Raw genomic sequence first — 25,512 nt, forward strand, 5'->3', positions numbered from 1 at the left:
CTGAGGGCCGCAGTCGTCGTGTCGTCTCTCTCGGGCGGCGGGCGCCTGCGAGTTCCTCTGCGGACATGGGCCACGCCGACGCCCGCCACCCCTGCTCCTCCATCGAGGACGACTTCAACTATGGCAGCTGCGTGGCTTCGGCCAGCGTGTACATCCGCATGGGTAGGTGGCCGCCCCCAGTGCCCCTCGCCCGTCGCGGCCCTGCTGCGCAGTCGGCCCCGGAGGCGGATTTCCGGGTTCCCGCGCGGGCGCCGCCCGGCCGGCCCCGAGGACGCTCCGGTGTCCGGGGTTCCGGGGAGAGCCCTTCCGGCCGCCGTCGCTCCGGGTCGAGGCCGCGCCTCCGCGCCGCGGGGTCCACGGGAGGTGGCCCGGCGGGGCCTCGCCTGCAGCCTCCTCCGCGGTGTAGACGGGGGCGGCCGAGAGCCTCGGCAGCCTCGCTTGGCATCTTTCAATTAAAAGAAACTAAGGGTCACTTTTGGGTGAAAATGAGTTTGCTGTGTGGTCACCGTGCCGTGCCCCGAAAGGCCGACCGTCCGCTGGGCCGGCTTCGGGCCAGGGTGTGAGGCGTTTCCCGTTTCCGTTCGCCGCCTGTCCGGGTTGTGCGATGGCGGGGGGCGGGGCCCCGCTCTCGTCCCGGTTCCCGGCGGCCCCCGAGCGCGCTGGGCCCCCGGAGGCGGCGGCGGAGGGGGCGCGGGCCCGCGTGCCGGGCGTTGAGTTACCGCGCGGGGCCCGCGGGCGGACGCGGCCTTGAGTCGGAAACGCTCGCTTCCGGGCGTGGAGTCCACGGTCCCGCCGTGCGGCCGGTCCGTGGAGAAGCTGCCCCAGGCGGCCTGCCTAGCGGGGCAGCTGGAGGCAGCTCTGGAAAAGGAGCTGTGACGCTCTGATAAACTCATCATCTCGATCGCGCGCCTCTCTGTTTCTGGAATTGAACTTTGAAATTATTTCTGCGAGAGAGATCAGTTTTTTTAATTAAAAGATTTTTTAAAGTGTAAAATACACACAGCCTGAAAAATTTAGCATCTTAACCATTTTTAAGTGTACAGTTCAGTAATGTTACGTATATTCACATTGGTGTGCAACCCATCTCCCCAACGATTCCTCTTGCAAAACTGAAACTGGGTGTCCGTGAACCCGCTTTTCGTGTTTCCGCTCGCCCCAGCCCCTGGCAACTGCCATTCTGCTTTCTGATTTATGAAGTTGGCCATTCTAGATACCTCATATAAGTGGAATCATACAGTATTTGTCTTTTTTTGTGACTGCCTCATTTAAATTAGCACGTTTTCAGGGTGCGTCCGTTATGTAGCATGTGACAGACTTTCCTTCCTCTTTGAGGCTGGGTAATATTCCGTTGTGTGTGCAGACCACGTTTTGTTTATCCATTCATTTGCGGCTGGACAGGGGTTGCTTTCACCTCATTGTGAATGATGCTGCTGCAAACATAGGTGTACAAATATTTCTTAGGGACTCTGCTTTCAGTTCTTTTTTTTTTTTTTTTAATTTATTTATTTTTTCCCCCCTAAAGCCCCAGTAGATGGTTGTATGTCATAGTTGCACAGCCTTCTAGTTGCTGTATGTGGGACACGGCCTCAGCATGGCTGGACAAGCGGTGCGTGGGCACAGCCGGGATCTGAACCCAGGTCGCCAGCTGCGGCGCGCGCGCACTTAACAGCTAAGCCACGGGGCCGGCCCTTCAGTTCTTTTGAATATAGACCCAAAAGTGTAATTGTTTGATCCTATGTGTTTTAATGAAAAACCTCATTTTTTCCCCTTATGAGTAGGGAAAAAATCAGTTCTTCCCCCTGTGTTTCTCCTGTACTACTCACACAGAACGCTTAACTTCTGACAAGTCTGGTCACCAAAAGCATGGGGGGTTTTCCCCACACCAAGCAGTTCTCCACACCTGCTGAACGTCCTACAATTTAACTCAGTTCTGACACTAGTAGCAGATCGTATCAGGTCCCACAAGTTAAGGACTCAGTCCCACAAGCCTGCTCCACTGCACTTCAGATGCCAAATGCAAGTAGTAGGTCCCCAGGTTGCCTACAATTTCCATCAGACTTGTCTACAAATTGGAGGTTCCCAAGACCCCCTCCTTGGGTTTGGCTAATGTGCTGGAGCGGCTTGCAGAACTCAAGGAAGCACTTACTTACCTTTACTAGTTTATTAAAGGATGTGATAAAGGATACAGATGAACAGCCAGATGAAGTGAGACATAGGCTAAGGTCTGGGAGGGTCCTGAGCACAGGAGCTTCCGTCCCCGTGGAGTTTGGGTACATCACCCTCCCAGTATTTGGATATGTTCACCAACCTGGAAGCTCCCCAAACTTCATACTGTTGGGATTTTATGGAGGCTTCATCATGTAGGCATGATCAATTATTAACTCCATTTTCAGTCCTTCTTCCTTCTCAAGAGAATGGGGGGCCTCGATGAAAATCTCAAGGTTCAAATCATGGCTTGGTCTTTCCCATGACCAGCCCTCATTTGGGAACCATCCAGGAGGCCACCGGAGTCTCCTCATTAGAACAGAAGACATTGCTATCACCAGGAAATGACAAGGGTTTCAGGAGCTCTGTGCCAGGAACCGAGGCCAGAGACCAGTATACATTTCCTGTTTTCTCACACTGTAGTAATTGTATTTTTAATTTTTTGAGGAACCACCATAGTGTTTTACATAGCAACTGCACCATTTTATATTGTCACCAACATTGCACAAGAGTTCCAGTTTCTCCACATCATCACCAATACTTGTTTTTTTCTGTTTTTTTGAAAGTAGCCATTCAGATGGGTGTGAGATAATACCTTATTGTGGTTTTGATTTGCATTTCCCTAATAATTACTGATGTTGAACATCTTTTCATATACTTCTGTGCCATTTGTATATCTTCTTTGAAGAAATGTTATTCAAGTCCTTTGCCCATTTTTTTAAATGGACTTTATTTTTACAGGAGTTTTAGGTTCACAGCAAATTGAGTAGAAAGTACAGAGTTCCCTTATACCCCTGCTCCTACACACACATAGCCTCCCCCACTATCAACATCCTGTACCAGAGTGGTAAATTTGTTACAATCCATGAACCTAGATTGACTCATCATTATCACCCAAAGTTCATAGTTTATATTAGAGTTCACTCTTGATGTTGTACATTCTGTGGGTTTTCACAACTGTATAATGAGATCCACCATTACAGTATCGTACAGAATAGTTTCACTGCCTTAAAATCCTCTGCGCTCTGCCTGTTCATCCCTCCCTTCCACGAACCCCCTGGCGACCACTGATCTTTTCACTGTCTCCAAAGTTTTGCCTTTTCTGGAATGTCATATAGTGGGAATCATGCAATATTTAGTGTTTTCAGATTGACTTCTTTCACTTAGTAATATGCATTTGAGAGTCCTCCGTATCTTTTCACGGCTTGATAGTGTATTTCTTTTTAGCACTGAATAATATTCCAATGTCTGGATGTACCACAGTTTATCCATTCACCTACTGAAGGACATCTTGGTTGCTTCCGAGTTTTGGCAATTATGGATAAAGGTGCCATATAAACATCCATGTGCAGGTTTTTTGTGGACTTGTTACTTTTCTTCCTTTTTATTCCTTCAAATAGCTTTATGGAACATCTTTCCATATCTTTGTGAATTTCTCCAAGGATTGCTCTAGGATAAATTTTTTTGTGTGTGTGTGAGGAAGACCAGCCCTGAGCTAACATCCATTGCCAGTCCTCCTCTTTTTGCTGAGGAAGATTGGCCCTGGGCTAACATCTGTGCCCATCTTCCTCCACTTTATATGGGACAGTGCCACAGCATGGCTTGACAAATGGTGCGTTGGTGCACACCTGGGATCCGAACCTGCGAACCCTGGGCCGCCGAAGCAGAGTGCGCGCACTTAACCACTACGCCACCAGGCCAGCCCTAGGATAAATTTTTAGAAGTGAAATTATAGGGTCAAAAGAGTATATGCATTTTAAATTCAACTATCCTCCAAAGAGATAGCACCCGTTGGCTCTTCAGCAAACAACATATGAGGGTACCTCTTCTGTACCCTCACCAACACTGAGTATCATCAAACTTTTTAACATCTGGCAATCTGGTAGATCAGGGGTTGGCAAACATTTTCTACAAAGAGCAAAATAGTAAATATTTTCAGCTTTGTGGGACCATAGGGTCTCTGTTGCAACTACTCAGCTCTGCCATTATTGTGCAAAAGCAATTGTAGAAGATAGATAAATGAGAGAGTGTGAAAGTGCCCAATGAAATTTTACTTACAGAATGGGTGGTGGGCTGGATTTGGCCCATGGGCCATAGTGTGCTGACTCTTGTGGTAGGTAGAAAATGTTATCTTGTTTTAATTTGCATTTCTTTAGTTATGTGAGTGAAGGTGAGCATTTTTCTTCATTTACAAAACTTTCCTGGGCTCTGTACTGATATTAGGGATATAGCAGTGACCAGAATATTTCAGTCCTCAATAGTTGTTATTTGGAAGGGGAGTGGGGGGTGACAGACCCTAAAGAGGTAAGCAAATAAGTAGACTACTAGCTGTGATAAATTCTCTGAAGAAAAGAAACAGTGATGGAATAGAGACTAGGATTTAGAGTGGCAGCTATTTTCTTTTTGGTGAGGAAGATTGGCCCTGAGCTAACATCTGTTGTCAATCCTTCTCTGTTTTGTATGTGGGACACCGCCACAGCATGGCTTGATGAGCAGTGTGTAGGTCCGTGGGTGGGACCTGGGCCTGAGAACCCTAGGCCGCTGAAGCGGAGTGCATGAACTTAACCATTACACCACCTGGCCTGCCCTAGAGTGGCAAGTATTTTAGTTAAGGAATGGTCAAGGAAAGAGCTCTTAAAGGAGATGGCAGCTGTTTTGTATGAGAAAGAGCGAGTCAGGTGTATTAATTATCTATTGCTTTATAAAAAATTACCTGCCCAACTTAGTGCTTAAAACAACAAATAGTTATTTCTCACACTGTTACTGAGAGTCAGGAATCTGGGAGAGGCTTAGCTAAGTGATTCTGGCTCAAAGTGTCTCATGAGATTCCCCTGCGATTTGTGCTGGGGCTGCACTCACCTGAAGGCTTGACTGGGCTGGAGGATCTCTTTCCTGGAAATCTCACTCATGTGGATATTGACAGAAGACCTCAGTTCCCTGCCACGTGACTCTCTCCATAGGCTGCTTAACTGTTCCCATGGCCTGGCAGCTGGCTTCCCCCAGAGCTGGTGATCCGAGAGAGCAAGGAGGAAGCCACACTATCTTTTATGGCCAAGTTATGGTGCTGACACACACCATGACATTTCCCTAATTTCTGTTCATTAGAAACAAGTCACCAAGTTCAGTCCACACGCAAGGGCAGGGGATTTAGGCTCCAGCTTTTGAAGGTAAGTGTCAGATAATTTACAGGCATATTTTAAACCACCACAGTATTCCTTCTGGCCATGAATTATTTTTCTTTCTTCCACATACAAGCTAAGACCCTCCAAAAGTCTTATCCCATTATAGCACCAGCTCAAAGTCCAGAATCTTGTCATCTAAATCAAATCCTGGCGTGGATGAGGCTCCTTGCGTGCAGGTTCCTTAAGTACAGCTCCTCTGAGTACATTTCCCCTCGAAGACTCTGGAACTAAAGAGACAAATTATCTGTCTTCATACCACTTCATTAGGCACATTTTCTACTTTCCATGTTCCCACAGGTGACAGTGTTCCTAAATTTTTTGCCAGTATGTAACAAGGATTCTCTTCCCGCCAGTTTCATAAGGTTTTTCTTCACGTTCCTTTCAGCCCTGACCCACAGCCTCCTCAAAGGCATCATCCTTCTACAAACAGTTTCTTTAAGCCTTTTTGAGTTTTCACCTCTAAACCCTGCCAGCTTCTACTCACTGCCTGATTCCAAAGCCTCTTGCATATTTTAGGTTTTTGCTATGGCAGCACCCCACTTCCACCTACCAAAATCTGTGTTAGTTCTCTGTTGTATTCACAAATTACCACAAAACTTAGTGGTTTGAATAAAGATTTGTTATCAGTCTGTAGGAGTCAGGTATCTGAGTATTCTAGTTCAGAGTTTGTCATAGGTTGTAGTGAGGATGTTGCTGGGCTGCAATCATCTGAAGGCCTGACTGTGCTGAAGGATATGCCTCTAGGAAGGCTCATTCATTCACGTCACTATTAACAGAAGGCCTCAGTTTCTCTCTGGCTGTTGGCAGGAGACCTCACTTTCCCACCATGTGGATCTTCCCATAGGCCTGTTGGAGTTTCCTCATGACCTTGGCAGCTGGCTTCTCTTAGAGCATTTAGTCTCAGTGGGGACAGTATTGCCTCCAAGAGAGTAAAAATTGGTTCTTTCAGGTGGAGGGCAAAAAAATCTCAGATATTACAATGGTTTGCAGCCTTCCAAAAAGCTGTGGTGTAACCAAATGTACAATATATTTGCGGTATTAAAATTTTATTGAGAGACTATTAGGAAAAAAATGTCCAGAAGGCTCTCCTTAGGTGGGCAATAATGAAAAAAAAAGGTTGAGAAATACTGCCCTAGAGCGAGTGATCTAAGAAAGAGCAAGTCAAGCCATATTGCCTTTTTTTTATTGAGTTATAATTGACAGGTATTGCCTTTTATAACTCAGTCCTAGAAATAACACATACTGCCACTTCTGCCTTATGTTTTTGTTACAAGTGAGTCACTTGAAGGAAGTGTCAAAAAATTGTGGACATATCTTAAACCACCATTCCATGTAAAGAAAGGTAAGGGCATTTCAGGCAGAGGAAGCCGCAAGGGCAAAGGCCCAGAAGCAGGAAGGATTTGGAATGTTTGGGGAACCCAAAGGTAGCTAGTGTGGGTGAAACATAGTGAAGAGAAGGAAGAGTGGTATGAGGAGGTTGGAAAGGTTCCGTGTCACGTAGAGTCTTGTGTAGACCCCATAGAAGCTTCTAAATTTTATTCTGAGTATAAGGGAAACCATGAAAAGAATTTAAGCAGGGACTCACATGATGTGGTTTACTTTACAAAAAGATCACTGTGACAGCTGTGTGGAGAATGGATTGGGACCGTGAGTGGGACAAAAGTGAGAGCAGAAGAAGGCCGCTCCAGTTCCAGGTGAGAGACCGCAGACTGACTGGGGAGGTAACAGAGGAGACCAAAGAGGTGGATGTGTTCTGCTTTGCAAGTGGAAGCTGCAGTAGTTGCTGACGGATGGGGAAAAGGGAAGGGAATCAGAGGTGACGCCTACATTCTTGGCTTGGGGGGTGTTGGTGCTCATTACTGATGAGAAGACTGGGAGAGGACAGATTTGGGTGGAAATGAAGAGTTCCTGTTTTGGCCATGTTAAGTTTGAGTAGAAAGGGGAGAAATAAAAATAGAAAGGGTTGGAAGGTAGAAGGGGAGAAATCAGGATTCCAAAAAAATTTGAAAGATATTGCGGTTTGGCTAGGTTCTTTTCATATTGGATCTTTTATTTTTCCCTGTGAGTATATCCTTTGCCACTTTTTATATTAGTTATTCAAAATGGGTGTCAAATGTTGCCTTTTCTTTGGATTTGATTTAAACTCCCTTTTTTAAAGAGTATAGAAAAGTTGTGATCTAGAATATCTATGTAAGGATTATTTTTATGATGAATTTATTCGCTTAGCACAGGTTTCTTTTTTTAATTTTTGTTTATTTATTTTTTCCCCCCAAAGCCCTAGTAGATAGTTATATGTCATAGCTGCACATCCTTCTAGTTGCTGTATGTGGGATGCAGCCTCAGCATGGCGGGAGAAGCGGTGCGTCGGTAGCACAGGTTTCTTTAAAATTTTTTCTATTGTAAAAGTAACAAATATTTATTGGTGATATATAAAAAACACAGATTAGCAAAGAACTGAAGATGAATATCATCCTCAGTCATACTGCCCAGAGAAAACCATTATTACCAGCTTGGTGTATGTCTGTTCTTCCAGTCCTGTATTGTATATGCACTTGGGCACACACATCTATACAAATACACGTAAACACTGTTTTGAACTGTAGAACAGTTCCATAAAATGATAAGGATTAACATTAACTTTCACTCTTTAATTGAGAATATATGTTATATGGAATGGGTTTGAGGTATGTGAGGTATCTAATAGGGCATCAGAAATAAAGAATGTGATTATTTTTGCAGTCCAGAAAATCCCTTGGGGTAATACAGTTTGCCCCTTGGTTTAGTAATTAAATTGGCGGAAAGCTTGCCCAAGGCACATTGTCCATGGCAGTAATATATTCTTTTCTCTGCTTTTGTGAAAAAAGTGGAAATGACACAAAGCATGCAGACCTCAGGGCCTTTTTAAGAAAGTGAATTGTAGGTCTGTTGTGGAGATTAGCACTATTTATCTCCTTTTGGTTCAAGATGTGTACTCACGGCTAGGCCAAAATACAACTGACACTCACTGTTACTGTGAGTCATTGGTTAAATTAGATGTTCAGTAAAACCTGTTTAAGACATTAGGAAAGGGTCCCAGAGGGAAACATTGATTAAGATTTAATTTGGGCACACTCCAAAATGAAACAGTTTTTGGAGTGTGCCCAGAACCAGAGTGACCTTAAGCTTTGTGAGGGTTTCAGCGAGGTTCTGAAACAGTGCAGATTTGCAAATGGATTAGCCTAATCAAGAAGTTCAGATTGAAGACATGGAAAATCGTCTCTCATGACCAAGTTAGTTTAGCATAAAAATATAATTAATAGTGAAGATATAAAGTGTAAAACCATTAGTTAAATCTCTCCTCTATGATTAGTAGTTTCCTTGCATCGGAATTGCAATGGAAGAGGGTGTTCTTCCTGTATAGAAGTTCATTGAGATGGTATTGAGTTTGGGGCTGGGCCGATGTTTGTGTGGCCTCCTTAAACCAGCTTCTTTGATGTTATTGTTTGTGAATTAATTAGAATAAAGTGATTTTCTTCCAAAAAAAAAAAAAAGATTTAATTTGGGGGCATTTTAAGGATTAAATCTTTAGTATTTATGAAAATTCCCTTATTCTTATAAAATATTTATTTTATTATTTGATATTTAGCTGACATGCCATCAAAGCACTTCATCCTTCCTTGGGAAGCCAGGTCTTTAGTAGGAATTTTTTTCAAAAGGAACATTTATCATATGAGCATTGTCATGAGAGGCAAGAGACAATCTCACATCTTCTTTTGTTGGGTAAAAGTCGTTCCACACTGTTTTTATTGCCTGCCTAAGCACAATGCTCGATGTAAGTTATGTGGCTCCGTTATTGGTTCAGATTAATACCTTTTCTCTTCCCTGACTGGCAAAAGTCACCTTTCATTAATTCAATGTAAATTTACTCAAAAATAAAATTCAGTGAGTATTTATTCTGTGCCATCCACTTGGCTGGGTGCTGGGGTGTGAAAATGAATGAGACATGCTCCCTGTTATTAGGGAGCTTTTGAAGAACAAGCAGACTTAGCAATTATAAAATAAAATGATCCCAAGGGAACATTTAGAGTCCCTTGGGAACATGAAGAGAAACATTTAATTCAGACTGGAGAACTGAGAAAGGCTGAATGTTGAAAGACTGTTAGCAGTTAGCTAAGGGAGAGGGGGACAAGGGTGTTGTTATCAGTATGTGTACATAGAGGAGGTGGGAACTATTGTGAATGTCTTATTTCTGAAGCTGGTGGTGAGCTTGGTGTTCATGGTATTATTTATATCATCTGTATATCAGAAGATTTTAATAAGTATTTTTTAATCATTAGGCCTTGGAGTTGATATATTGATGTTGATGATAAAATATTCTGAAAGTGAGACTTTCTTACTGGATAGAAACTAGAGGCAGAGGTACTAGAAGTGAAAAATAAAATAGGTGAGAGAAAGTAAGTTTATATATTGTTTGCCTTTTAAGGATGTGTCATTTCAGGGAAACTTTTGTACTGCTTAGAAATTAAGATTTCTTGTTTAAATGTATATCTAATTATGTCTAACCGTAAGCTTTCTATGCTTGCTTTTCAGTTTCAAGATAGATTCGTTCTTCAAAAATGTTCCCTTTTTAATCTTTTGCTTTGTTGTATGCTGCTGTGTACAAATACGTATTTAATACTTTGATTTTATTTTGATGAAAACATTTACATTCTGCCCCATTAACTTAATTTTTTTTAAGCTCATACTTGGAGAGTAGTTATCACTTACAGTTTTTGGTTCTTTTGGAAGTTTTCTTTTTTTTAGTTTTAGTTACAGATTACGTTCTTTGGATTAAGAATTAAAATGTAGAAAGAATACATATAAAAATTTAATGTTTCTAAGAAGAAATTTGATCTTGCTGTTCTATGATAAATGCTTAAGAAAATAGTCATGTGTAATTGTTTTGTCTTTCAGCCTTTCTAAGGAAAGTCTATAGCATCCTTTCTGTGCAAGTTCTCTTAACTACAGTGACATCTGCACTTTTTTTGTACTTTGAGTCTATACGGACATTTGTACATGAAAGGTAAGGTAATGAGATGATTCTGACTCATTTTCAGCCACTGCATATGATCAAAAGGGCATATTATAAACAAAGTTCATTTTTATCTATTAACTTTTGAGGTTAGAATGTAAAAAAGTTTCATTAGCTTTTGTAAATGAGATTAGTTTTGTTTTGATAAGGAGAATGTTCTACAACGTGGTATTTACCTCTGAACTTTTTAGCTTACGGTTTCGTAGGGTTAAATCCTCATCACCTGGAATAGCATTGAGAATTTTTACTTTATGCAGTTTTTTTTTGTCTTATTTTTTTTGCTTTTATTAGAATTATGTCCTGTCCTCAAAGCCTAAGACAGTGCTTGAAAAATAAAGGTGCTTAATAAATGTGTTTAATTTGTCTTAGTGTTGGCTCATAAGTAGGATAATTTCACTGACAGGTTTTCAGAGGAGCTCCATATAATTCATCCCTAATTTGTTTAAGATCTGACCTCCAAAATAATTATTTTCATGGCTAAAAGTAATGTAGATTCTTTATATTAAAGGAAAGGAAACATAAAGACTGAATATTTTCTTAGAAGTAGACAATTTCTGTCCTCCCTTCCTCTAGAAAAGGGGAGTCTTGAATCTCTTGGTTTGCTGTTTGGGATAATGTTCTTTAATTTAAATTACAGCTATATAGTAAATACCCTAAAAAAGTAGTTATAAAATATGTTTATTGTTTAACAACTTCTATTTATTGCATTTTAGTTTAAAAAGAAAAACAGTATGCTAGTTGCAAAAATTACTCAGATATGATAGAAGTCCATGAATTAAAAAGGAAAAGTCTTCTCACTTTGCTGGAGGCTCTTTTCTTTTTCTCCTGATCCTCCCTATCGCACACTCCTCAATTTCCCAGATAGAAAAATAATTTCTTTTGACAGTTTAGTGTGAATCCTTCCAGATCTTTTTCTGTACTTTCACAAACACATAAAATAGATAAATTTTATTAAATTGGATAATATTATTTATGCTGTTTTTTAACTTGAAAATGCTTTTAATTTTATGTCTTTCAGTCCTGCCTTAATTTTGGTGTTTACCTTTGGATCTTTCGGTATGATTTTGGCATTGACTTTAAACAGACATAAGCATCCCCTTAACCTGTACCTGCTTTTTGGATTTGTGAGTACTTTGACAATATCTGTTCCCTTAACATTTATTCCTGAGTTTTAAATTTATTTGTTTAATTGACTGCATATACTTATATGGCAGTAGCAGAACAAAATTTGAGTTTTTAAAAAACTAAAATATTTTAGGAAATTACTGGTAATTTTCTAGTCTTTTAGATTTTTTTTTTAATAGTTTAGAATTTATTTATTTATTTATTTATTTTTTAATTTTATTTAGTTATTTATTTTCCCCCCCAAAGCCCCAGTAGATAGTTGTACGTCATAGTTGCACATCCCTCCAGTTACTGTATGTGGGACGCGGCCTCAGCATGGCCGGAGAAGCGGTGCGTCGGTGCGCGCCCGGGATCCGAACCTGGGCCGCCAGCAGCGGAGCGCGCACACTCAACCGCCAAGCCACGGGGCCGGCCAAGTCTTTTAGATTTTTAACCTTTGTCAGTTTCAAAGTTTTTTCTGTCAGTATTAGGATGTAGCGGAAAAAATAATGAATTGAAATCACATGACCTAGTTTTGCCACTGTCTGGTTGTGTGACATTGGCTGGGCATTTCGTCTGTCTGTAGTTAAGTTTTCTCATATGTAAAGTGAAAATATTAAAGTAGATTATCCCCGTGATATTTTGACCCATAATATTCTGTGATTTTCTTGGGAAAAAACAATATTGTGGCCTTAATTTCATAGATCTTAAGTTGAAACCTTTATGATTTAACTCAGTGTTATTCTTATCACATCACTCTTTTCTTTGAAAGGACCATTTTGCTCAGTTGATATGCTTCACTTACTTGTTTCAAAATCGTAGTTGGGAGAACTGAACTTTAAGTCATGTTTGTTGAGATATTTGTGAAAATTAAAACCCAATTACTACCTATAAAAACTCAATCTTAGAACATGACCAGAATGAGTTGGTAAGGCTCAAGTTACATATTTTAAAAATTATTTTTCCTCTTCTCATATCTAATATGACTTTGGGTTCTGACCTAAATATTTACTTCAAAAAACTGCAAACTAATATTAAGAATATTTAGTCAAACAAGAGTGAAAATGCTCTTTATCAGGTTAAAATGCTTTCAACTAAAGAAAGTTTGTGAATTCTGATAGCAAGTTGATGTTAATAAGATGAAAGAAAAGCTCATGACTTTGGAGCTTTTAGGAAAGGTTATTCATTTTAAATCTTAAGCTCTTTTGTGTGCCAGGGATCAGTACCCTAATCCAAATTATCTCAAGTAGCAAGGAGTTTATTTTAAGGTTATAAGAGCTTGGGAACCCACCAACCCAAACCCACCAAGCCTCAAGAAGAAAAGGAACTAGAGAAAGTTTCTACAAATAAAGCTGCTGTAGGAAATTCAACAGCAAGAGTTTGTGGTCTCCTCTTCCTTCTTCCATTACATCTCTTCTCTACCTTACGTCTGTCCTCACATGTGGTTTTTTTCCTTTGCTCTCTTTAGTTCTTATATGGCCCATTGTGGGCACTTATGTGGTTCATTAACCTTTGAGCTTTAGCTCCTGCTGCCTGCTTCATTCTCAGAGTTTAGATTCCTGAGTGAGAAAGAATTCGATTGGCACAGCTTATCATTGGCACAGGTCACACTGTAGATTGTTAGCCAGTATATGGGTTGGCACATATATTGGCTTAGATGCCAGCCCCTGGCCCAGTCATCTGTGTCCGAGGAGAGGGGGAGGAGGCGCAAAAAGAAGCAGCATCGTGTAGAGTTCCCGTTCAGCTGTGTGTGCAGCCAGCCTCCTTTCAAAGACTAGGATTGGTTTCTGTGTGGGAAAAGGGTGTGGACCAACTTTTGTCCCCCAGGAAGAGGACCCACTAGAAAAGCATTAGCTAGATGCTTATGGGCAAGATGGTCATTTAACTGCCACAACTATTGAGCATTCCCATAGCTAAAATGGTTCAACAAATAAGGAAGCATGTAAAAGGCATTTCAGATTACTCAGAGACCTCTGATTGGGTTATTTTGTCCTGCTCCCCCCAAATAAGCAAGGAGATGGATCTTACCTTGCCTTAGGAGGCATGTCTGTGTGTGTGTGTGTGTGTGTGTGTGTGTGTGTGTGCGCGCGTGTATACACACATTGAAAAGGGGGCGTTATTTTGGGATGGTGGTGTGTTTTCCTAGTCTTATTTTTTCTCCTGTTTGTACTGTCCTGTTTCCTTCAGATACTTAGTATGGGGTAGGATTTCTTACCTAAAAGCATGTTACAGATGTCAAGAATGTAGTGTAGTCATATTGCCCAGAAAAAATATTTCCGTCATCTTTTGCTACCACTTCCTTGACACTACCAATAACATTATAACAAAATATGGCAGTGGCTTCATTGCCTGTGCATCTCTGTACAATTTCTAATCCCATTTCTGCTCTTATTCTGATGATTTCTTGATTTCAGGTTGGGGAGGGTTTAGGGATGCTTCCACTGGGAGTGTGGTGACACAGCCACTGCCGTTCCTTCTGGCTTTGCCTTTATGATATGGTCTGTCAGATGGTTGATAAAATCTAACTAGAGTAAGCATATAAAACAAAACAAAGATATGTCGTTAAGGGGAAAGAGCTAGAGGATAAGGCTTAATATCCCTAAATCTTTTATTTAGGATATGAGTTCAACTACTTGTGACGTGGCTTAAACAATGACAAAATAACAGGGGCTTAAACAAGATGGTTTATTTCTCTCTCATGTAAAAATCCGAATGACTGTGGGCTCAGGAACCTGCATTCCTCAAGTGTTGCATGGTATAACATAGCTCACTGCTATATTCACAGTCTATCCAGTTATTTTAAAAAATGAGAGGAGAAAGGGGAGAGCAAGCCTCTTTGCTTTGAGAAGTTGCACACTTCTCTACTCACATTCTATTGGCTAGAATAGAGTCTTATGACCAGATCTAGCTGCAAGGGAGGCTGAAAAGTGTCGTTTAATCTGTTTAATGTTTAACGTGTCCGAGTGAGACTTCTGTTACTAGGGAAGAGATAATGAATATTAGGAGACGGTTGCAAGACTTTGCCACACCAAAGTACTACCTAAATATTTTATTCTTCCTATGTTTGTTTGTGTGAGATATTGGGGTTTTTATAAATTTTCACATGATTTGCAGTTTCATTTTTATTTGTATTAGAGTGAGAAAAATAGAATTTTCTATATCATTTCTATAATCTTCCTGTTACAGATATGAAAACTAGTTAGAGTTTAAGGAGTGATGGCATCACAATTAGAATCTAAATACTCTCAGTACATTGAGGTCTTGCTTTCATTATGGTGGGCTTTCTATCTGTCCCATATGCTTCACAAGGCTTCTCTGAAGCTGAAATGAGATCGTGCACGTGGAATCACATTGAACTCCTAGAAATTAGAACATGTACATGACATAGTACACATTTTATGTGCATTTGTGTAATTTCAGTTTCTTTTTTGTAGACTCTGTTGGAAGCCCTGACTGTGGCCTTTGTTGGTAAGCCATTATTGTGCTTCTCTATGTTACAGTAACTTTTTAATATGGAAAAATCTTTTGGGTAAAAAGGTGTTTGGGGCTAAGGCTTAACATCATGGAATGTCATATTTCAAAAATATGGCATAGGATGAAGAACTCCTAAAATACAAGCAAAAATTAAATGTTTATATTTTACATAGTTCAGCTGAGCTTTTCAACGCAAGTAGAAAAGAATTAGGAAACAATAAGACTGGAGAACAGTATTCATTTGTGTTTGCCCATTTGTAAAAATAAGACAACCATAGCTAATCTTTTCCCTAATTTAAAGGGATCTTAGAGAACCGGAAACAGGTTTTGAGCCATGTACTTTCATCACGTGGGCTCAGCCTCTCGAAGTACCTGCACTGCATTGTGCTCTATTATTATATCTCCCCGTATTTCATCAAACGGCACCTCAAGAAACAGTGGTAATTTCTGTTTTGTATTTGGTGTTAAATATGTTTTTGAAAGGAAGTGTCTGTTATAATTACTTGATGTACCCCATGTAATGCTTCAACTAAAAAATTTCATGACTTACTAACAATAAAAATTCTGATTCTCTCAAAATGATTAACCTGGTGTACCAAAAAGGTCAGAATTAACTATTACTCTCAATAACAGTAAATTGTTAATCCTTATGGTTAATGTATTTATCTCTTCCTATTTTGTCATTACTGTTTTTAACCTTCCTATGCCAGTTTTATTGAATCTATGTGTTGTTTGTAATCCACCTCTTCCTTTTTTAAAGGAATCAGAATATAAGTAAATAATCACTACTAAAATAAATAGGATTGAAATTTCTCAACATAGAAGTATTTTTAATATTTACTTATTATTAGCATTATTATCTCTTGTTACTTTCTATAGATGTTATTATCAAGTTCGTCTCTGCCCTCCCTGGCTCCCACCGTTTATAAGGGATGGAGGAGAGAGATTTATTTCAGTGTCATTGGAATTGGGGGTAGAAATACACAGGTGGAATAATCTGAGGACATCATTTACTTCATTGATCGGATATCTTTTCCAGATAATCTTATAGTGAAATTACTGACAAGAAGCACGTATTTTCATGTTTTATCTTTTCTGTGTTCACCTTCCTAATCTTGTAATGGCATAAATAGAGAAATTCCAGTAATGTAGCAACTAGGAATGGAAAGAAGTTGGATAATTAATCCTGAAAAATTAAAAATTTACTTAAGTGGTTTGGGTTCAAAGCACTTAACTTCCTTTAAATAAAGAGGATATAATTTAGCATTCTGTTAAAATGTTAAGCAGTTGTATTACAATAGCCATACAGTAGTCAATCCAGATGGTTGTTCTAAAATTACAGAAGAGAATTTGGTATATATTCAGTAAACCCCCAGTAATGTACTCCAAGATAATGTAGATTTGGGTATGAAGCAATTAGTGGTAGGTTTCTGTTCTCTGCAGGGTTGGTGAATGGCAGGTAACCCCAGACAGCCTCAATGTTTTCCTTGCCCAGTTTTTTTTATTTGGGCTGATGGACTGGGTATGCAGTTAACCAGCTGATTACTAGAATTGCTGTTACTGTCCAGGAGTTCCCAGCCAGCCACAGGACCCAGAATCATCCCTACTGATATCTCAGTTAAGATGGACAGTCACCACAGAGGGTGATAGACTGCAGCGGGGACAGGGATGGGTGAGAATCATGCCCCCGTATCCCCTAGCTCCCAGCTGGCTAGACGTGTCCTCTCTCTCCATCATTCCTTTAACTTCATAATAATGTGACCTCCTATTTCGTTTGAATGAATATTTTGGAGCCTGTTTATTGCATTATGGGTGTGGTTTTACTGTACCAGTATCCAAGGCTGAATAAGGAATCTTTTCATAATTGTTTTTATTGGCAAATAGTACAGGAGAAAATAAAGCATTTCTGTTAAATGCCAGAAAAAAGGTGTTTTGTAATGAATATGCTTATATGCATTTTTAATCACTGTTTTGTAATTTTACAGTTACTTTCTATGATGTACATATTGTTCTACAAGCTTTTCTACTGACAACTGCAGTATTTCTTGGTTTGACTGTATATACTCTACAATCTAAGAGAGATTTCAGCAAATTTGGAGCAGGGTAAGTTATATGTTCATGGCTATGATAAATATATTTAGTATTATGTGTAGTTTTGAGAGAAGTGCTGTCTGTTAGTTTTGGATACTGCCTTGTAAAATGGAGGGTAATGAGAGGTCCTGTCTTTGAGTGTCAGGGCCAGGACCTACTCTCCCAGAACATACAAGGAGATGGAAAGTGGCTTTGAGTCATTTGCTTCATCTCTATATTGAAAGGGAAGTGAATGCCTTTCTAGAGTGTCTAGGCCTGTATGCTTTGTGAATGGTATGGAATTGACCTAAATTATTTGGGTCTTTGTTTTAACATAAATGTTACCCAGATCATCCACATCTTTGTGGCAAACACAAGGTAATTGACCTGGGTGTTAGAGATGTCTGCGTGAACTTTAAAACCTTTTTGATCCATCTGAGTTAACCTGTATCTTTTTTCAAACCTGTAAATATATGGAATGATCCTTTTTATATTAGGATAATGGTACTGTGTTGCCCTCACCTGTTAAGAATGCATAGACTCTTTTCTAAGCTCACAATGGCTTCCTGTTGGCACATAATCACCCAACCATTTTCTGTTATTTTCCCTGTTACAACACTAAAAATTTACAAAAGTCTACTCTTGCAAAACTTTCTTTCCTCCCCTTTTTTTCCCCTGGTAATGCAGATTACCAGAAATCTCTACTGGGCTAAAATATAGTTGTTCAGCCAACACTCATGATTGCACAAGATGCTTAAATAGTTGTATTAGAATGGAGATCGATTTAGGGAGAGGCACCATTGTTTTTCATTTCCTTTTGTGTGTTCGTGTGGGGGGATGTTTCATACATATTTGTGTGGTATATATGATGAAAGATTTTCTCCCTGCTGCTTCTTTCCATCTCAATCTCCAGCTGTGCCCCACCCTCCCATCCATTCTAGCATAGTCTCTAGAACTCCTGTTCTGGTAAACAGTCTCCCCTATATTTCAGCCTCTGTGTGATATATTCTTTCTTCCTTATCTCAGCTGAAACTTGATTCCTCCCTGAGAACACTGTTCTCTAGCTGCTTATTCTCCCGTACCCTGTATAGTTTGGTGGGGTGTTACTGTTGAAAACTGCTTCAATCCTCTAGTACTACTTTCATTATTCCTTCAGCGTGGTGCAAATTCATTCCTTTAAGGCCTATGCTGTCTGGCTGTGCCCTTCCTACCCTTCCTCATCACTGTCACTGATTCCCTTTTTGGTCGAGCCTCCCTCATTCTTCGAAGACTTGAGCATTGAACCACATGTTAGGTCTGTCCATCACCTTAGCTTCTCGATATCCCTGGACCTCTTCTGCTTCAGCAACTTTCATCTCCCTGCCATGGCCACGTTGTGAACCTCGTCATCACTAGGGATTGTTCTATTGTTGAAATCTTAAATGCCAGTGTTCCCACTTTCTTTCTTCAACCTTCTATCCTTCTAGCTCTCTCATTTCTTTACTCCCATGACACCTATCTACTATGCCTGTTCTTCACCTACTGCTATTGTTGTAATAAACTGTCCTTCATCTCAGACCTAGGAGTCTCATGTCTTCTACCTAGTATCCATGCACCTGCCAGGCTAACTTATTAGTTTGCAAGTAGGGTAAAATCTCAGATGCTTTACAGTTCTTAATACCACCTTCCCCATACTCCTTGGTGAAGAAGCTTTGGAGTTCCCCTAGGGTGTAAGTATGAAAAAAGCAAGTCCTGGAGGATCTATACTGTGAGGTGGCTTGATACTTCATTCTAACGTAGGTATGCCAGATGTATCCTAAGAAATTTTGTGGTCATTCCAGCAAAAGAACTGAGAGCTGGTATCTCATCATGCCCTCAGTTCAGCAAACTGGATTATAATACTATGTATATTTAATTCTGTTGTTGTTAAAGAACATATTTTGTATGATTTCAGTTCTTTTACATTTATTGAGATTCATTTTATAATATCTTGGTAAATGTTCTTTGTGCACTAGAAGAGAATGTATATTTTGCTGCTGTTGGATGAGTGTTTGATAAATGTCGATTAGGTCAATTTAGTTGATAGTGTTGTTCAAGTCTTTTGTATGCTTACTCATGTTCTGCCTACTTTTTCTATCAATTAATGTGAAAGTGGTGTTAAAATCTCCAACTACAAGTATGGATTGGTTGGTTTCTCCTGTCAGTCCTATAAGTTTTGCTTCATGTGATTTGAAACTCTGTTTTTAGATGCATAAACATTTAAGATTATGTCCTCTTGATGACCCATTTATCATTATGAAGTGGTTATCTCTGGTAATAATCTTGCCCCTAAACTCTTATTTTGTTATTAAAGCCACCCTGGCTTTCTTTTGATTGTGTAGCATGGTATATCTTTTTCCATTGTTATATTTTTAGCTTATTTGTGTCTCTATAGTTAAAATGGTTTTCTTGTAGGCAACATATGGTTGGATCTTGCTTTTTTATTCAATCTGACCATCCCTCCCATTAATTGGTATGTTTAGACCATTTACATTTAATGTGATTATTGATATGGTTGGGTTTAAGCCTACTATCTTGCCATTTGTTTTCTTTCTGTTTGTCCTATCTGTTCTTTGTTCCTTTATTCCTCTATCCTTCCCTCTTTTGGATTATTTGATTCCATTTATCTCCTTTATTGGTTGTTAGCTAACAACTTCTAAATAGAAGTTGTTCTAGATTTTATAGTATATACATCTTTAAATCATCATAGTCTACCTTCAAATAACATACCATTTCATATATAGTATACTTATATCTCCTCTCCCCTACCTTTGTGCTATTGTTGTCATAACTTTTAGTTCCACATATGTTCTGAACCTCATAATACATTATTATTTTTGCTCTAAACATTAAATTATCTTTGGAAGAGATTTAAAAAAATAGATGAAGTCTTTTATGTTCACCCACATATTTACCATTTTTGTGGTTCTCCATTTGTTTGTGTAGATCCAAATTTCCATCTAATATTTCCCTTCTGCCTAAGGAATTTCCTTTTAACATTTCTTATACCGCTGGTCTGTTGGTCTCAGCATTTGTATATCTGAAGAAAATCTTTATTTTACCCTTATTTTTGGAAATATTTTTGCTGGGTATAGGATTCTGTTTTTTTTTTTTTTCTTGCTTTCAGTGCTTTAAAGAGGTCACTTCACTATATTCTGGCTTGTGTAGTTTTCTGACAAGAAGTCTGCTCTTTCTTTTCTTTCTTCCTCTGTATATGTCTTTTATCCCTTAGCTACCTTTAACATTTTCTCAGTAATTCTTAGTAATTTTATTAACATTTTCAGTAATTTGATTATGATATTCTTTGGTGTGGTTTTTTCATGTTTCTTCTGCTTCTTGCATCTGTCAGTTTAAAGTTTTCATCAAATTTGGAACATTTTCAGCTGTAATTTCTTCAAATATTTTAATGTTCTCCCTTCTTTCTCCTTCTGTTGAGACTCCAATTACATATGTTAGGCTTCTTGATGTTGTCCCATAGTTCACTAATGCTCTGTTCATTTTTTTTTTCTTTTTTGTCTTTTTCTGTCTGTGATTCATTTTGGTTAGTTTCTGTTGCTGTTTTCAAGTTCAATAATCTGTTCTTCTTCAGTGTCTAATTTGCTATTAATCTCAACCAGAGTATTTTTCACCTGACAAATTGTATTTTTTATCTATGGAAATTTAGTTCAATTTTTGTCTTTTAAAAATATATATCTTCCATTTCTCTCCTCATGATGATGCTTTCCTCTACCTCCTTGAATATATGGAATATTTTTTAATGTCATTGTTTACTAATTCTATCATTGTGTCATTTCTGAATTTGTTTCTATTGATTGATTTTTCTCCTTGTTATCATTTGTATTTCCTTGTTTCTTTTGCATGTCTTTATCATTTTTGATTGGATTTTGGTCATTGTAAATTTTACATTGTTGGGTGCTAAATTTTTTTGCTTTCCTTTAAATATCTTTGGCTTTGTTCTTCCAGGAAGCGGTTAAGTTCCTTGGAAACTGTCTGAACCTTTTGAGGCTTGTTTTTAAGCTCTGTTAGGCAGGTCCAGAACAGCTTTTAGTTTAGGACTAATTTGGCCCTGCTATTGAGACAGTGCCCTTCTGAGGACTACTCAAAGCCTCATGTCTTAGGAGGTCTTTGCACTCTGGCTCTGTGTGAATGCAGACCTGGCCCTGTGTGAGCTCTGAGGGTTGTTTGTCCTGCTTCTCTATGGTGGTTCTTTCCCCATCCTTTGTCACTCCCTCACACGTACACATCGATCAGTACGCAGCTAAAGACTTGAGGGGAACCCTTTGTCTATCACCAGAGCTACTAGCTGTCTGCATAGCTCTCTCCTCTCTGGATCTTTGCCCTGCAAATTCTAGCCACCTTGGCCTCTCTGACCTCTGAATTCTCATCTCCTCAACTCCGGGAGACTGCAAGGCTCCACCTGGGTTCCTGTCTAGACACTTGCTACCTGGGTCAGCTGTAGAGCTCACCTCTTTGTTTCTCTTATCTCAGGAATCACTGTCCTGTGCTGCTTGGTGTCCAGTGTCTGAAAACTTGTTTCGTATATTTTATCTGGTTTTTATTTAAGGAAGGAAGGTAAATTTTGGCCCCTGTACTTCCTTGTGGCCTGAAGCAGATGTGTATTCAGGTTCCCAAGTCTCATATTTGATGACAAAGGACTGACTTCTTAAGACGTCTTTTGTCATGTAATTATACTTTATATATTTAATGCATAATTATATTTTTATATATAAAGGTATGAATGATAACGCATAAAATTATAGCAGTGGCAAATTTATATGCATAAAAGTAAGTTCTATAATACATCAGAATAAAATAGTACATGGGAAACTTTAATGGATATGCATGTTCACAGAATAACTTGCTATTGTTATTTGGTTTAAAAATGCAATTACATTTCATTTGTTCATGTATATGTTTTCTAGAAGTTCTATAGATCTTTGAATTAAAATACTTGTAATGATATTTCTGCTTATATCCATATTTTCTTTGTGTTCCAATTGAAAAGTGTAAAAATGATACTCAACTAGTTTTGTAGACCATAAAAACAAATGTTGAATAGCTAGCTACTCTTTCAATTTCTGGATATTCTGTAGTATTCATTGTATGTTTGTGAATTCTTATATTTCAATTATTCTTTGGAAAATATTAGGATGGATTTATTTCTTCAGAAAATGTTGAATGGGTTTGCCAAGTTTTTTGGTAAGGAACAACATTCTCAATTATTAATACTTTGTTTTTATAGACTGTTTACTGTTTTGTGGATTTTCTGCTTGTCAGGATTCTTGAAGGTAGGTTATTTTAAAATGGTAACTTGAAATATAATTCTGGTCATGTCAATATAAATAATCTAAAAAAGCTGTAAGAGGTACTCGTATGATAGGACACTTAGTTATAATTATCTGGAATATTTGTGTATAGAATGATTATAAAATTATCTTTTAAAAAAATCAAGGGCTTATATTAATCAGTATTGTTTATTGAAAGAAAGATGAATGAACAAATGAGTTAAATTACACAGAAAGAGGCCCTCACTTGTGATTACTAACCTCCAAGTGGCACATATAATTCTGAAAATGAAATATATATATATATTTTTAATACATAACAGTTGTTTATAACATTATATAAATTTCATGTGTACATCATTATATTTTGATTTCTGTATAGATTACATTGTGTTCACCACCCAAAGACTAGTTATAATCCATCATGACACACATGTGCCTAATCATCCCTTTTGCCCCCTGCTTCCCCCCTTCCCCTCTGGTAATCACCAATCCAGTCTCTGTCTCTATGTGATTGATTGTTGTTGTTTTAATCCTCTACTTATGAGTGAGATCATATGATATTTGACTTTCTCCCTCTGATTTATTTTGCTTAGCATAATACCATCAGGGTCCATCCATGTTGTCACAAATGGCTGGATTTCATCTTTTCTTATGGCTGAGTAGTATTCCATTGTGTATATATACCACATCTTCTTTATCCATTCATCCCTTGCTGGGCACCTAGGTTGCTTCCAAGTCTTGGCTATTGTGTATAATGCTGCAGTGAACACAGGGGTGCATGTATCTTTACGCATTCGTGTTTTTATGTTCTTTGGATAAATACCTAGCAGTGGAATAGCTGGATTGTGTGGTAGTTCCATTGTTAATTTTTTGAGGAATCTCCATACTGTTTTCCGTAGTGGCTGCACCAGTTTGCACTCCCACCAGCAGTGTAAGAGAGTTCCCTTCTCTCCACATCCTCTCCAACATTTGTTGTTTCCTGTCTTGTTAATTATAGCCATTCTGACAGGAGTGAGGTGATATCTCATTGTAGTTTTGATTTGCATTTCCCTGATAGTTAATGATGTTGAACATCTTTTCATGTGTCTGTTGGCCATCTGTATATCTTCTTTGGAGAAATATCCGTTTAGATCTTTTGCCCATTTTTTAATTGGGTTGTTAGTTTTTTTTGTTGTTGAGCTGTATGAGTTCTTGTATATTTTGGATATTAACCCCTTAACAGATATATGGTTTGCAAATATCTTCTCCCAATTTTTAGGTTGTCTTTTGGTTTCATTGATGGTTTCCTTTCCTGTGCAAAAGCTTTTGAAATATATTTTTAAATAATTTATATTTGGAATGTTCCTGTTCAAAGTTAAGTGGGTCATTTAATAGAAAGGAGGATATCCATTGATTCATGCATTCATTCTTTGATCCAGCAGAAGTGAGGGTGGACCTGCTTTGCCTTTTTCTGCTTCTAACATTTGTATTCAAAGTTGTACAGCATTATTAAATATGTATGTAGCATATGTAACTTAAGAGCAAGTAACTTAAGTATTCTTAATACTGTTCTGAACTGTAAACTTATTACTTGAATCTCTTGCCTGTAGTTGTTTTTTTATAGTGAGACATTGGAGTTGGTCTTGGCTGCTCTAGGGGCCCTTCTTTTCTGCGGATTCATTATCTATGACACACACTCACTGATGCATCGGCTGTCGCCTGAAGAGTATGTATTAGCTGCCATCAGCCTCTACTTGGATATCATCAATTTATTCCTGTACCTGTTGCGGTTTTTGGATGCAGTTAATAAAAAGTGATTGAAAGCAGTATATAGAAACTGATTCATTAAGTAATGAAGTTTGAGATATAATTAACTATTAAATACTTCAGTGATTTCTGAGTTATTACTGTAATATAGTATAATGGTAATATATGTATTACTGTTACTGCCCAACGTGGGGCCTTCTGCTCACCACAAGATGTGCCAGTAGTCAAGAGGCAAGGTGGTAGGAGAAAAAGGACTTTATTATTACAGCTTGCTAGCAAGAGGGAAGATAGCCGACTCATGTCCAAAAGAACCATCTTAAGGGGGCATGAAATCTTACAGCAGTTATATAGGCCATTGTGTTATTGGGGAGGGGGTTAGGAATGTTGACCTTCTGGTGTTACAGACTGGGGTGCCACACCAGATCTTTCAGTTTTCACTGATGATGGCTGTCAGCATAGACTCACTGTTCAGGGGTCATCACATTCCTAAGGAACTCAAAAAAACGAAGTTATCATCTTATCGCACCTGGGAGGTACGTGCACAAGCAGGGGTCGTAAAATCTACAGAGCAGTTAGATCTCCTGGAGGGTGCATATCCAGCTGGGTTAGTTTGTCTGAGGTCATTCAAAGTTACAACAGAGTTTTTTTTCCCTAGAATATGGCTTCCCTTATGTCAACCTTGTCTTGAGCCGCTATCAATATCCCCCCTTTGCTGTTTAACCCCTCAATCTTGAGGGATGTCCTGTTGTTCCATCTTATTGAACCAGTCTCTTAGTAAGACAGTGATGCAGGTAGGCTCATCAAATTTAGGCTTACATTGTAGAAGCAAGCAACTGGGTAATTAATAAGACAAAAAGAAAAACAAAGTTAATGGTGGGAGCAAATTATAAACCAGTTTCTGAGTCCAGGGGACAGCCAGTCAAGAAGATTTCTGGATATCAGCGTCAAAGCATCTTTTGCAGCTTAAATGTCCCTGATGATGTCATCGGGTATTCAGGTACCTTTCCGAGTGGCTTACACTAGCAACAGACATGAATCTCTCTTAAGTTTATATTAGTCCACCAGCTTCAGTTTGCAAGGCTGTAGAAAAAGGGCAGGTTCAGTTCTCAGTGATTCCAAATGAAAGTGATGGAAAAAAAATTGAAAACATTAGTTTGGAGATTTGTAGCCAGATATTTAAAGATACTAGAAGAATTCAGGATCCAGTCCTGCTAACACATAAAACACAGAACTCAAAAAAAAATCAGCATATTTCAAATAAAAGTCATAAAAATTGTAATCATCCCCATCAGTTCATCCAGTCCAGTGTAATTGATTCTTGATCTTAATCTCCTGTTAGTTATCAGAACTAGAACCTAATATCCAAGAACGTGTA

The 25,512-nt window shown here is 38.9% G+C and overlaps 1 protein-coding gene across 1 annotated transcript; it reads left to right on the forward strand.

The window, feature by feature from the left end:
* On the forward strand, nucleotides 1–24,199 carry TMBIM4 (transmembrane BAX inhibitor motif containing 4). Its single transcript, XM_058557703.1, has 7 exons — nucleotides 1–162; nucleotides 10,320–10,428; nucleotides 11,456–11,561; nucleotides 14,976–15,009; nucleotides 17,001–17,118; nucleotides 22,346–22,391; nucleotides 23,981–24,199. The coding sequence occupies exons 1-7, from the start codon at nucleotides 66–68 to the stop codon at nucleotides 24,185–24,187; spliced, it is 717 nt and encodes a 238-aa protein (XP_058413686.1). The 5' UTR covers nucleotides 1–65; the 3' UTR covers nucleotides 24,188–24,199.
* The last annotated feature ends 1,313 nt before the right edge of the window (nucleotides 24,200–25,512 follow it).

This window comes from Diceros bicornis, chromosome 17 (genome assembly GCF_020826845.1).
Source record: "Diceros bicornis minor isolate mBicDic1 chromosome 17, mDicBic1.mat.cur, whole genome shotgun sequence".
In the NCBI taxonomy this organism is placed as follows: domain Eukaryota; kingdom Metazoa; phylum Chordata; class Mammalia; order Perissodactyla; family Rhinocerotidae; genus Diceros; species Diceros bicornis.

Bases quoted from the DNA above. Each gene is read 5' to 3' on its own strand.
- TMBIM4 (XM_058557703.1), top strand. From the start codon at position 66: ATGGGCCACGCCGACGCCCGCCACCCCTGCTCCTCCATCGAGGACGAC. The intron at 163-10,319 runs GTAGGTGGCCGC...TTTGTCTTTCAG, and splicing joins CAGCGTGTACATCCGCATGG to CCTTTCTAAGGAAAGTCTAT. The intron at 15,010-17,000 runs GTAAGCCATTAT...GTAATTTTACAG, and splicing joins CCTGACTGTGGCCTTTGTTG to TTACTTTCTATGATGTACAT.